This window comes from Gallus gallus, chromosome 13, assembly GCF_016699485.2.
Source record: "Gallus gallus isolate bGalGal1 chromosome 13, bGalGal1.mat.broiler.GRCg7b, whole genome shotgun sequence".
Lineage (NCBI taxonomy): Eukaryota > Metazoa > Chordata > Aves > Galliformes > Phasianidae > Gallus > Gallus gallus.
The window spans coordinates 3133667-3147626 of NC_052544.1; the positions used below are offsets into that span (position 1 = coordinate 3133667).

The 13960-nt window shown below is 46.2% G+C and overlaps 1 protein-coding gene across 5 annotated transcripts in view; it reads right to left on the bottom strand.

Moving 5' to 3' along the window:
* The window catches only part of GABRP (gamma-aminobutyric acid type A receptor pi subunit), a 31417-nt gene that overhangs the window by 10895 nt on the left and 6562 nt on the right, over positions 1–13960 (bottom strand). Inside the window, exons 1-6 of one of the 5 annotated variants that reach the window (XM_040647081.2) lie at positions 9755–12479; positions 9296–9460; positions 3910–3999; positions 2484–2596; positions 844–911; positions 178–395 (exon numbers count right to left, since the gene is read on the bottom strand). In XM_040647081.2, coding sequence (XP_040503015.1) covers positions 178–395; positions 844–911; positions 2484–2596; positions 3910–3965 — 455 coding nt within the window. In that variant the 5' untranslated portion in view covers positions 3966–3999; positions 9296–9460; positions 9755–12479. Of the gene's footprint in view, positions 1–177; positions 396–843; positions 912–2483; positions 2597–3909; positions 4000–9295; positions 9461–9754; positions 12480–13189; positions 13516–13557; positions 13696–13960 lie in introns of those variants that run through there. The other 4 variants (XM_040647082.1, XM_025155029.3, XM_046900496.1 and 1 more) reach the window with 4 other exon arrangements.

Genomic DNA, 13960 nt, shown 5'->3' on the forward strand with positions numbered 1-13960 from the left:
GGCAAGGGGGTCCACCACTACTAGGGGTGTATCACCCCAGTGCCTTTCTCACAGGTATGGCAGGGAGTTGCTCCACCAGTATCTCTTGCTCACATTCCCCGATGCTCCTTAACCTCTGCATAACTCTGGAAATCTGTTCTGAACCACCGTCATCAGGGAAGCCAAAGGTTGGTTTACCTTAAGGCATATAAGATAGTGCCATTAGAGAACAATCTGATGAGGCGGTTCCCCACAGTGACATCGTGCAGGAAGGACCTTTTTGACTCCACAATGTACGTGTCTGGTACCCAGAGCAATTCCACTAGACGAGCATCCAGCGTGAAGCTTTTGTTGCCATGAAAGACTAAGCGGGGATCTGTCCAGCGCTGCCGCAAGTAGATGGTAGCTGTGTAATCCTGGCAAGAGGAAGAACCAGAGGATGCACAGCCAGAACACCTGCATGGCATAAACTGTAGGCATATGCCACGTGTGACAAGGCACAATGCATCTGTTTAACCCATCAAAGCTTAGCTCCAAATGCATGCAGTAGAACCAACAGGTCATCGTGGTTTTATTTATGTTTCCCACATACACTCCAAGGTGTTTTTTGTTTTCAGGCTTTATTTTTATTTTTTTTTTAACCAGTAGGACCTCTGAGGCCATCTCTTCTTACTAGCAAGCTCATATTTCTCTGGCACCTACGTAACCTGCAGCTGTAGGTGAGCCCTGTTCTCCTCACACCCCTGAGAAGTGGTCACACACAAAAAGCAAAGCAGCTTGAATAGAGCAGTTTCGGTGCTGAAGGTAACATATGAAAAGTCTCAGGCAGATTCTATTCTCTTACACACAAAAAGATTCACTTACCATGTCACTCTCGGATATACTGGAAATACTGGCAATGTCCAGGCTCATTGCAATTTGAACAGGTTCTCCTGTGGAGGGAAAGAAAAACTCAGGAGAGTGTAAGGTGCAGTAAAACTGCTCTCCAGCACAGGCACTGCTCCCAGCCTCCCAAACACACCATGCTCTCTGAAACTGCAGAAACCCAAAGGACCAGCAGACACAGTGTCACAGCAAGTCCTGAATCCTCGTTGTCTACTTTCTACCATCAACTCTTGAAATCCACCACCAGAGGGCAGCTGATGCACACGGATGGATGTCCTGCTCTGAGCAGGGCTTGGTGCATTCCAGCACTGCCCTCTGCCCCCGTGGTAACACAGCAATGCCCTTCTTCGTGGGACTTGCTCTAACTCTTTTTCCTCATCTCTAAATCACATGTAGGAAAGTCTATAGGACACTTTCTAAATTGCTTTCTAGCTTAGAGGGTTTTGTGCTGTTGCTGTTATTGTTCTTTTGTTTGTTTTCGAAATGTTCCAAATCCAAAAGGTATGTCATTTGCATAAAATATGGATATGTATATATATATATATATATTTTAATGTAGCTGTCAATTACATCCTTCCTACATTATTAAACACCCAAAACCCACTAAAACTCTGGCTGAAGTCAAACTTGAGCCTGACCATTTGTGTCTCATGGCTCTAGCGGGCACATTCTGGTATCACATGTCTGTAATGCAGTTTGGAAGCTTCAGTTCACTTATGTGACAGGCTCTAATAGAGCTGTTCTGTTTCAGCATGAGACATTTTGGGCATAAGAACCTGCTAAATACTGTGTTGTCCTAGAAATGTATCACCATGGTCAGAAACAGGAAGAAACTCAAAGCTGCCAAGAGCGGAAAGTCAGTCTGCAGGAGCTGCAATGGAAAAACGTGCAACTCCTGGAGAAAGCTGATAGATAATTTTTCTAGTAGGCTTTGTTGTGATAACAAGTACTGGAAGACAAGCAAAATTTATCAAAATTTTCATAGTATTTTCGTAAGCTTTCATCAGTATTTTTCAGGTGCTGAATGTCGTTCTGAAACCTGTTCCCTCCAAGTGGTTGCAGCATTCACCTAGGAGGTGGGAGACCTGACACCTGACAATAGCCTCAGGTGAGTTCCTAAATAACTGACCGCCCCTCAGATGCTGTCTCTCTGGAGCTTCACAAGGGGTTTAAAGGAGGTTTAGTTTTTGTCTCAGAGTGAGGGGAACGCACGTGCCAGAAGCTAGTATTTCTGGAAAGGAGAATTCCTCTATGCCCACTGTCTGAGTAAATGGACACAAACAAAAATAAAGCAGAAAATCATATGGGTAAGGCTCTAAACAAAAACATACATGATTACAGCAGAATTTAATTATTGTCAAATCTTTGATAGAGATGTTGAAGTTTATTAATTCCCTCATCTTCATAGATGGACACATTCTCATGCCCCACCTATGCACGTGTGCACAACAATTCAAGGCAACACTGGATGCACAGGAAGGAGAGCAGCCTTGGCTACTAGCAAAATTTAAAAGAACTCAACCTTTTAATGTGGGGCATGCTATTGAAAGCTTCAAGCATGGTCACCATTAGCGTTACAGACTATTCTTTGGACAGTGAAATGCATAGAGCCAACGTACCACCAAAGTAGGGCCTGAGGTATTTGTTGTATCCCATTGTGAGGTTCTCAAATCCAGGGAGGGATGCTGCGTCACTGCCACCCAAGCTGGATGCACGTCCCAGTGAGCATTTCCTGGGGACACAAAGAATGTACTGTTAAGTATGTGGCCAGGCATGCTGGGCACATCAGGTGTGCAGCTGCACCCCCAGCTTGTGCTCAAAGAAGCAAACTACATAAAATGCTTATTAAAAAAAGTACAACATTGAAATAATGAGCACTTATTGACATTGCTTACCTTGGCTGAATAACTGACACCTTAAAAAGGTGGGAGTACAGCAAATTGCCTAAGCAAATAACCTCAGATTTGCAGATAGTGGCTTAAGGATATTTTTAAAATGTCCCAGGCAAGTCAAGCAAGGTCAGTATATCACAAGACTTAATAATAACCTGTAATCTCTCCCTTCTCATTCCTCCTCATAAAAGGTATATAAGGAACCTTTTTCCTCCTACGTACAATAACCCAAGACAAATCTTACTGCCCAACAGCTCCTCCTTCTTACTCATCATTCCCATAAGCAAGCTTTCGTCCTTATTTGTTAGCATCAGGCAGCATCCCAACAGCTGCGCCAGAGTAAAACCTGAGTATACCAAGGGGAGAGGTAAAACAGCGAGTGCTTCACAGACACCGAGACAGCACTGGGAGCAGGACTACTCCTAGCTGCCATGCAGACAGTGTTCAACTCCAAATTACCATTACAGTATCAAAATCAACATTTTCTGTACTGAAGATACAGCAGGTACCTGGCATTGTGAGGTTCCCAGAGCTGTGCCATCCTGTAAATAGGCAGCTACAGAGACAGAGTCTGGGGGGCATAAAAAAAGGTGCTGTGGTGCCGTGTGCTTGTGCAGGCATATGCTCACTTGATGAAAATGTGAGCAAACCATTATGAGTTTGATACTGCTCTGTCAAGGGCTGAAGGAGGTGCTGCCTCTCTCCAGAGACTCAGGACTGCTGGCCTGTGCTTTAAAGTTGAGTTAATTGTCCTTGGAGGTTTGCTGCAGGTTTTAGATCAAAAAGAACCTTACAGCAGAACTGAGCAGTTACTGAGCAGCATAAGCTTATGAGAGCTTTTAGGACTTGATCGCAGTCAGGGATGGCAATAACTCAGCTGGAAGAAATGGGGTGGAAGAGGACAGCGTGGTAGACAATTTCCAGCAAAACCAACACAATTTCCTGTTCTTGAACAGAGAAAAAGAGCTTGCACTATCACTGTACATTACATTTTGGGAACCTGTGCAGGTTGCTCCCCCTGCCTGACCTCTTAATGCACCCAAATTTCTTTGAGTGGGCTGTAACACTGGAAGCATAATTTCCTTTTGACCCACATTACTTATGTTAATCATAATTCAGATGACCTGTAAAGCAAAACAAATGCTCCACTTGCCTTTGTGTTTGAAGGAAAAGACACAGACTGAAGAAACAAAAATATCTGCAGAACATCTCTGGGGATGATTTCAGTATTTGCTCTGCTCTTCTGTGAAAGAAAAGGAGATTTTTGTGATTTAAGAAAAACTATTTGCTCAGGGACATGACTTAGTGGAGGGTTGTTAGAGTTAGGGTAGTATGGTTAGGTTGTGGTTGGACTTGATGATCTTTAAGGTCTTTTCCAACCTGAGCAATTCTATGGTTCTGTGGTTCTATTTTAAATAAAGGGGCATGGAAAATAAGTGCTGCACGGAGTCAGAATCCTACCCAGCAATGTTTAATTTCCTCAACACAGTGACACCTGCCTTTTCCTTCTAGCTCGTGTCATTTTTCAGCACCATGCTATTTTCACACTTTCCTCATAAAAGATACTTGGTTCCGAAAGTCCTTTCGCAGGGTCACCAGACATCATGCCACTGTTTTAGATAGGGCTTTCATTTCAGCATGGGGTGGTGATTAGTTGATGTTGAGAATGACACCAAAGAAAAAAAATTATCAAATAGATAAAGATTTAAGAATTTCCTAAAGGTCTCTGAAACCACGTGAGATCCTTCCCACTTACGACAGAGTCAGCATCTTACACTTCTGTGCTCCACTGATCACCTCCACAGAAACTCTGCAGCGTTGCACTCCATTAGCTTGTACCTGAAACAGCCCATGCTATTAGCAGTAACATTGGCGAGTCATTCAGCATGCAGAACGGGATGAAATCATTCTACTTCAAATGGGTTTCGTTGACCTTTCTGGGAGTGAAACTAAATCCTGGATTCTGGCCTGGAACTCCCACAGGCTCATGCTGGTGCCACAATGGGCAACTCCGTCCATGCTCTGCTCTGCATCCCTGCTCTCTACCTGAAATGCTGCATCAACTGCACACCTTTACTGGGGGTATGGATAACTCCGCCACACCGAGTGCTCTCACAGCAGGCTGCAGCTGGAACAGGCTAATGAGGATGACACCAGCACAGCTGCCGAGGGGACACTGCTACTAGACCATCACTAGTTTGAGCTAGAAATACAATACTGCTTGACCACTATGCTGTTAGAAGTGTACCTCAGTGCATCAGAGTTTTCCTACAGGTACTGGCAAACCATCATCATTCTTAGATAGATCTAAGTTTTCCTCTCCATCATGCTGTCACAAATTGGGAATGGCTGTACAAATCATCAGTCTCTGAGCTCTGACTTGCACAAATGTGAGTTCCAATTTACTGCCCTTCTCATCATGCATGGCAGTGAGCACCTCAACCTCAAACGTGGCTATTCTATAGTAACCCAACGGTTGGGAATTTTGTGCTTGGGTTAGATCCTTCCTGCAATAGCTCACCACAGCCCAGAGGACACTGTGCCTTCTCAGCTAACTGTACAGCTCTGGTGCTGTGCTATGGAACAGTCGTGCTCCAGGCAGCAGGGACATCTTTGTCTATACACAGCCAGTGACAATACCTGAACATTCAAAGCACCATAAATGCAGGGCCATACAACAAGAATCCCACTGGAGAAAGACAGGATATCTTTCAAAGTAAAATACGCTCTAATCTCTGTCTAACACCTGAATTCCTGACAAGTCTTTGCACTTTTTGTCCTAACATGGTGTTCAGATGTTCCCAGATGTTACCAGCAGCTCCTCAGTAGCATGTAATCTTAAAGGGCTAGAGAGATTAATCATCTACCTGTTCACACAGCATTAGAGCACAATTTTGATGAGAAAAGAAGAATCGGTGCAGGAAAGTAAGAAAGGGTAATTTAACAAACCAGCATGTGATTAAGTATAAAAACGGATGAATTTCAGCTGAGGAACCCGTCACGAACATCCCCCATCAGTATCCATTTTGCAAAGGAGTTGTAGTTCCTAGCATTTTGGTGCATCCATTTCTGAATTTTATTCTGTCTATCTATCCTAGTTAGTAAGACCTTGTTTTGAAAAAAATATAACTCAAATTCTGTTTGTTTTGATGACTAATGCATAGAAACCTCTTATGTAGTAAAAAGCATCCTTGTAAAGCCCTGTTTATGGCTCTTGTTAACTGAAATGCACACAGCAACGTGTGTTACTTCTATCTAACAAAGACAGTAGATTGAAACAAAGCAAACCAATCTGGATAAATCTCTGACTGCTGTTTCCACAGACCTGAATGAACTCCACAATCCTGTTTTCCTCCTTCCAAACATGGCTGTGAAGATAAGTGTATCAAGGGTTGGGAAGCAGTGATCTGTAAGTACCCAAGACAGCTAGAAACTCACTGTGCCAGAGCACTCACAGGTCAGAAAAGAGTGACATCAGTGCCCAGAACTGAATATAATGAAAGCAGTTCTCAGCTTTGTATTGAAATAAATAGAGAGAAGTGCCAAAACTGTGAGACTGTTTTTGTGGAAGCCTTCAGCAGACATTACTAGCTTCATTACTAGCTTCATTAGTACAGTATGCTGGGAAGGAACAGTTTTAAGATTGTGCATTTATGCTTCTCTATTTAGTAAAGTATTACAATTGACTTTTAATAGAAAAAACAAACTTAGGCAATGTCTAATCTTGACATTTTGTATAGTCAGCACAGCACAGGCAATACCAGTAGTTGTGAAAGATTTGCTTCCAAAACCAGTGTTACCTAAAATCATTCATTATGTTCAGAAATAAAGAAAACCTTGAGAACTTAACAGCTCACCCAGCTCCATGCTCTCCCTACTGGCAGGGAATTATTCAAAGATGCAGGTATTACAGCAAAACATGCAACCAGACTGCTCAGTAGTTAAGCCTGCATCTGCTTCCATAGAAGTTCATGAAATAATGCTTATTTACACCAGCCAAGACCACATGTATAAGCCCTCCACTATTGCTCAGTTCTATGTTACTTAATTCTACTGCATTCCTCTAATTTGGAAGAGCTGGTAAGAGTAACAACACAAAAGGAGAAATATCACGGTAGAGAGATGTACACTGACACCTGGTGGAGCCTGGATACCTTTGCACTACTGCCAATGTAACCCATAGTGATCCACTCCTTCACATCAAGCAATAACACACAGCAAGGGAAACAGCACTACTGGCCCACATTACCTCCCACTTCACAGGTAAGCCCCATCCACATCTCACTGCACAGAGCAGAAGATTAGCACATGCTCTGATATACTCAGGGCAAATGACATCCCAAAGCTAGGCAAAAGGAGCTGTTGCAAGGATCTGAAAAGCCAGCCTCAAGAGCAGACTCACAGGATGAGTCAGTGAGCTGCAGGTAGTAATAGTTGTTGAGGGAACTAGGATGGAAAGCATCATGACACTATCACCAGAAGTTTCCAGCTTCATAACTGGCTGCACCATCCCATGCCGAGCTTGCTTTGGCCACCTCTATGATTGCAGTAGTTGCTAAATACAATTACAAACCCATGAAAGAACAGCATTGTGAACCCTAGGATCAGACTTAACAGGTGTTGTAGAAGCCGAGATATCTCATCCAGGTCAGCAAGTTTATCTAGAAGAGATTTGAGTGACTGAAGCCTAACAACCTGCCTTTTAAACACAGTATTACTTCCTCCCCTTGCCCTGTCTGAATTATGGACAGCTGTCTGATTTTGAATCGTTACTTTGGGGACGTGGGTGGCAAGGGATTTTGTACGGAAAGGTTCATGGCATGACCTGCTCTTGGCACAGCTGCAGCCAACAAGTTGTGTATTTTGATGATTGTGACAGCTGTTCAAATTTTAACTTACTGGCCAAGCAAATCGTGAAGGTTTTATTTTCAGTTCATTCAAAATGATTTGCCTGTCAAGTTCCTCACATGTAGAGTTTAACTTGAATTTATTTATTTATTTTTAATGTTGCCCAGATTGGTGGTGGATGCCCCATCCTTGGAGACACTCAGGGGCAGGCTGGATGGGGCTCTGAGCACCTGACCTAGTGCAGGTGGCCCTGTTCACTGCAGGGTGTTGGACGAGATGACCTTTAAGGATACCTCCCAACTCCAGTGGTTCTGTGATTCTATGTTAAATATCTCTTTTGTCAGGCCAGGAGAAAATGCGGAGCTACTGCAAGGAAGAGCACTGAGAAAAGACTTCTAAGTCTGCTAACAGACCACGCTGATATGATGCCTTTCCTAACTTAGCGTACTTTCAAAATCTGCAATTTATTATTTATTTATTTTATGAACAAAACACTTTTTTTTTTCCCTGCTGATTTCCCTGTTTAAAGAACTCAAATTTCAGCCAGCTTGTTTGATGACTGGACCAAGTGAAGGAGATGAGCAGCAGCCCGGTTTCTGCCTGAAAGAGCTGTAGCTGTGTTAGCCTCAGCTCAACAAGGCACGTGCCAGGCAGATGCCAGCTTCTGTAATCTGCTTTTTGCTGTTCACTTGCCTTGAGTGGTTATCAGCAATCACAGACAGGTAAACAGGTGACTTCATCATACCCACAGAAATTTCAAGAACTTCCGTGAACTTTTGCTGTTGGTAAAAAGTGGATTCTTTCCATCCACACCACTGTCGTTACATCACATGAAAAATGACCTCTTAGTTCCAGGAACAGCAGCACTACCGAGGGCCTTGCTGAGGCTGCAGCACACACCCTGCTTGTTTGAGGCAGCCCTTGCTGTGCTTCAGTGTGAGGCAGAGCTTGGTGCTGCGTGGGACCAGCCCAGCAAGCTGTGTATGGACCGATCACACAGTGGGGATGGGGCAGGAGCTGCACCAAAAGGCAGCCGTCCCAAGGAGCTGGCTGCACTAACACAGCATGATTTATAGACTCCATTCTGTGTGCTAGCACTTGGAGTGCCACAGACATTTATATACACTGATCTCATAGGTAGTACTGTTGGTTTACGGCAGTATGAGAGCAGGGAAACTGTCCTATTACTTACATGACACCATACACTGCAGGTCTGGTTCTTGTCTTATTCATTCCAATGAAAGAGAGAGGTAACTCCAAGATGCAAAGAATGTTAACGTAAAATCAGGTTCAGTCCTTATGTGAGAGTGTTAAAGCCATGCCCAGGTAACGCATTTATGCTTTTAAGATGCTCTGATCCTTCAAGCTGCTGCAGTAAGTGGCAGCCATTGCTCACATCTGCCCACTCAGCACACAGGTGTGCCTGCAGCTTGCAGGGCAGAGTCCTTCAAATACATGCAGAAAGCCTTAAGTTATGTAAAAATGAAGTTTACCGAGGTTTACTTACGTGAAATAAATTCTTCCTCTGGAACATCAAGCTTGGCTTCTGTTTGGTCAATTCATTTACTCTTAAACAAATGCCATGTCTATAAAATTTATAAGTAATTTGTTTTATGCAGAAATTTAACTTGCTCCAGGCACATTTTTCTCCTGCGCTGGATATCTTAACTCTAGCTGCAACGTAAACTTGCCTGCAGTTTCCTATCTGCTGTGGCTGCAGATCCGTGAGCTCACAGCTGCCCGTGCTCCATCACGCTGGGGGATTACTGCCGAGCACTGGTTTCATTCATTCAGGAAACCTGCCCCTCACTGCAGGCAGGGATCCAGGGCCGGGTGCAAGCAGCTCATCTTCCCTCCTAACAAGCACAGAGATCACCAGCCAAGCAACAATGCTTTCTATGATTTTGCTCTCAACTTGCCAGCCCTGTAATTGTAACCCTATATATACGGTCCCTCCCACCTCAGCAGTTCTGCTCACTTAGTCTCCTCCATTGTGTATGTGCAGGTATTTTATGTGAGACTTAATTATTCTTGTTCCTATCAGCCAAGACAAGCATGCATGACATTAACTCCCTCGTGGGACACGAAATGGTGCACCCTTCCAGACCATCTACGTCCAGAAATGGATAAAGGCAATAGGATCTTCTTACATTAAAAGCAATTAAGGCAGAGGTGGTTTACTGAGAGGCTTCACTGAGTACTCTGCTCACTTCTGAGTATGCCAGATGAGGAAATGAGGGGGGAAAAAAAAAGATACTATTATGGAAAGATCCACATGTGAGCAGAATTTGAAAATAATGAGATTATGTCATTTCAACAGAAAGTAATTAGAGGGGCATCAAAATAAAATGAACAAATATAGAGAGAAGACAAATCAGACCCTTCGTTTCTGGTTATTCTCACAATGTATAACACAAAAACTAAAAGAGGGGAGATTTAGACTGGCTATAAAGGAAGAAGCACAGGTTGCCCAGAGATGAGGTGGATGCCCCGGATCCCTGGCAGCACTCAGGGTCAGGCTGGAGGGGGCTCTGAGCACCTGGCTTACCCTGTTCAGTGCAGGGAGTTGGATGAGATGACCTTTAAAGGTCCGTTGTGACTCAAACGATTCCATGATTCCTGATCTGACGGAGGGCACAGCCAGTTTACCAGAGGGCTGCAGCCACAAAGCCCACAGCGAGCACCTGGCGTTGCCCCTTCCATGGGACTCAAAAACACCAGACAGGTAAATATAAAATAAGAAAGGTGCGGATGTGCTGTTTCATCCTGGGTTTGCTGTCCTTTGTCATCGCTGACAGCCAGGCCAAGGGGAAAGTTCCCCTGACAGAGGTTTGTTGGCTGGGCTCCATCACAGCGCTGCGTGCTGCGCCTCCCGAAGCGTGCAGTGCAGGCTGCCCACAGGGCAATTAAGCAACAGATGCGATGTAGTTGAGCAGTCGCTACGTGCCCTGGCCCATCCCTCCAGGAGGGAAAGCAGGAGGGACTCGCTGACCTCTCACAGGACAATAGGAGCAAGAGAAAGGATCGCTTATTACGCCTGCATCCTTACTACGCTTCTGCCTCCCAGGAGCAGGTCGCTGTGTGCTGTGATGGGCAGAACCCTGCTGGGTGGAAGGACCCAGTGGGCAATGGAGGGAGCCAGGACAGAGCTGCCAGAGCTTGTGGATCAGGGGCTTGACAACACACTGATGGATGAGCACTCGAGAAAAATACCAGATGGAGCCCAGGGAGCACAGCTCCACCATTCATCTTAAGGACATCCCAGTCTGAATTTCAGCAGGGCGGTGAGATACTGCTGGGCCTGCAGGGCTCACTGTGTGAAATACCTGGGCCGCGATTTGAACTGGACGCAGTGCTGCCACTAAGAACAGCGGATGTGAAACCAAGCCCTTCACGTGCTGAGCACCTTTGGTTTTGCTTCACCTGCACTTGCAGTGTATGCCGGGTGCTGCTGGGAGCAGAGCAGCGGCCGGGCAGAGCCACATCCAGCAGCTGTGTGCTCTACTCAGGCCCTGTGTGGGGCACAGCATAACTGCAGGCCATCCCTGGGACGGCGCTCATCACTAACTGCTGGCCTGCCCCCAGAGACATGGATCAATTGGCAGATGTTATAATCCCTTCAAATATTAATGCCCTATCAGGGAGACAATTTCACTGGGCCCAGAGACTCTTCCATTATTAGAAATTATGCCCCAGCCTTAAATAAATTAACTCAATAAATGTCTTACCATGAATACAAATTCCTGCTTAGGGCCTGCAAATAAAATGATTTAGAGCTGTTCTCGGAGGAAAGATGAGGTGCTTAAGCTTGCAAAAGAAGAAGAGCCACCACATTCATTGGTCTTTTGCTCTAAATTGACTTCTCCTAAAGCGACGGCATTCCTCTCAGAAGGGAGGGCAAAGGTTTGGGAAAATTAAGTGGTGACATTTTCTTACACTGTGCCTTATGGCTTCAGTGCTGAAGCGCACAGATGTGCTCCCAGCTCCAAGGGCAGCCCTGGCACTCAGGATCCATCCATGTCTGCAGGGCCGGAGGGAACCTCTCCGCCCATCCTGGGGCTCTGTGTGCCCCCGGTTGGGGGGACCCTGCCCGGCACAGTGGCTCTGTGCAGGCCTCAGCCTGCAGCCCCCACAGCCACAGTTCGCAGGGTGCCCACCGACAACCTCAGCAGTTAACGAAGCCTCAGCAGGTGGTTGCAATTTCAACAAGTGATGAGGCGCGTCCAGGCCCATTCATCATCCCAGGCCTCCTGTCAAAGCATGTGCCCTCTTCATATTGATGAACTGAATGTGGCAACGTGAAAGCCACGCTGTCACGTTTCATTAGAGCTGTGCTTTGCACCAAGTAGTTCAAGACTACTTCTACAGCTCTGCACTTCCACCAGTTTGAGATCACCAGCAGCACAGGAGCACCTTGGCTGGCCCTGAGACATACACACATCACCTGCATTTCTGGCTGTGGACTTCCACAGAAGCTTCATTCACCAACACACTGCCCTTCCTGTCCACAAATGTACTCTATAAACACATCCCTTCAGAAACTGATTTTCTCAAGCGAGCACTGTCTGTTTTGCTCTATTGGCACTGCAGCCCCGGGCAGCTCAGCCACGATGCCAGGAGCTGCACACCGGGCTGTCTGCCTCCTGCTGGATGCCACTGCCCACCTCTGACACAGAGAGCCACTTCCTGCAGCACAAAGGCAGAGCTGCACTGCACTACAGCAGGAGACCATCACAGCAACCCTTCCCAAAAGGCAAGGCCTGAGCTCAGAAACCAGCATACATACCACATAGTAGGACAAAGCAGGGAATGGATGCGACCTGCAGATAACAATCAACAGAATTATCCTTCCTGCGATATTTCTGTCTTTTCTCTGAGCTCAGGTATCAGTTTGATGAGACTTTGGTTTCTGGTAACCAAAACACTGTTGTTTCCTGGTTAAGAGCTCACGTGGCCACTTCTCAGTCCTGGCTTAACAAAAACAGAGCACCTCTTGTAGATGGATGCACTGTTTCCATTTCTTACTTTTCAATTAATACATACTAAAAATACATGAAAACCTCAGTCCCCCACTGCAAGGCACACGGCGAAGATGCAATTCTGGATGAAAAAATAGCCACATTCCACTGGACTGAATCAAAGATTTGTAAGAGAGATCACGGGTTCAACTTCCTTTTGTCTCAGATAAAGAGAAATGCCATCAGAAGCCAACCTCAGAGCCACTTCACACACAGGAAATTCTATAAGAGGATCAAAGAGATCACCCTGGCAGCAGCCTTCTCCTCAGAGTTTCCTCTTCACTGCATTGACTTTCCATCTGCACCTGTTGCATTCCCACCCGATGCAGCGGTGTGGTGCTGTGCTGGTGACAGGAACCACTCCCCAGCAGCAGGATGTGCTCCAGCTTCTACCTGCAGCACCTGAAATTGCTTCTTAGCACCCTTGATGCTTTGGATCAATGCAACCCCTGCTTAGAGAAGTGAGAAACTGAGTAAAAAGAGAAGCATGTGGGCAGGGAGAAGCATGCAGATATTCCCTCCCCCATCAAGTGCCCCTCACCCAGCACTGGGTGCCCACTGCTGTACCTGTGCTACCACGGAGCCCTCAAGCATCCACCAGCATCCACGGACACCACCATGCCCCACAAGTTGCTCTGTGAGCCTTTCCCTGCGAGGCTGCAGCTGCCTCCAGTGTGGGATGTGCCATGTGGCAGCCCACGTGGGATACCATCAGGGAACAGCGCTGGGTAAAAGAGCACAGTCCTGCCTTACATTTAGGACCTGTTATCTTAAGAGCAATCTGTGGAGTAATAATGTGTCTCAAAGCAATACGGCAAAAAGCATGCCCAGAGCACCGACTGCCCAGCTCTGTGCTGGGCCCCACGGGAGCACAGTGGCTGGTTGGGCAGTCATCCCCACCGGGCCTCTCCTGCCACCTCCCTCCATCCCCACACCTGTGGTTGTGGTTCTGGCTCTGTCTCCGTATGGGCCAGGCTCTGCTCCACGGCAATGCAGCTGGTGGGGATCCTCCTGGAGCCGGCCAATGCTCTGGGGGATGATTCCTTAATAGGCTGATCCGTGCTAGCAGAGAACTGAGGAAGGGAGGAATACATTATCAGCTCTGATCTGGCATTATGACATGTTTTCTGCTTTGGTTCTGCCTCCCAAAAGCAGAATTAATTGCTAGGCTAGAACATGCAGATAAATCAGTTGGCTTTATTTATTATTTATATAAACCCATTACCACTACTTTCTGCAGCTGTGTGCCGGGCTGCCGGCAGTGACACCCACACCCACTGTGACAAGAGGTGATGGGCACACTCCTGCCCCAGCCACCTGGAGGAGCAGGGAGGGATG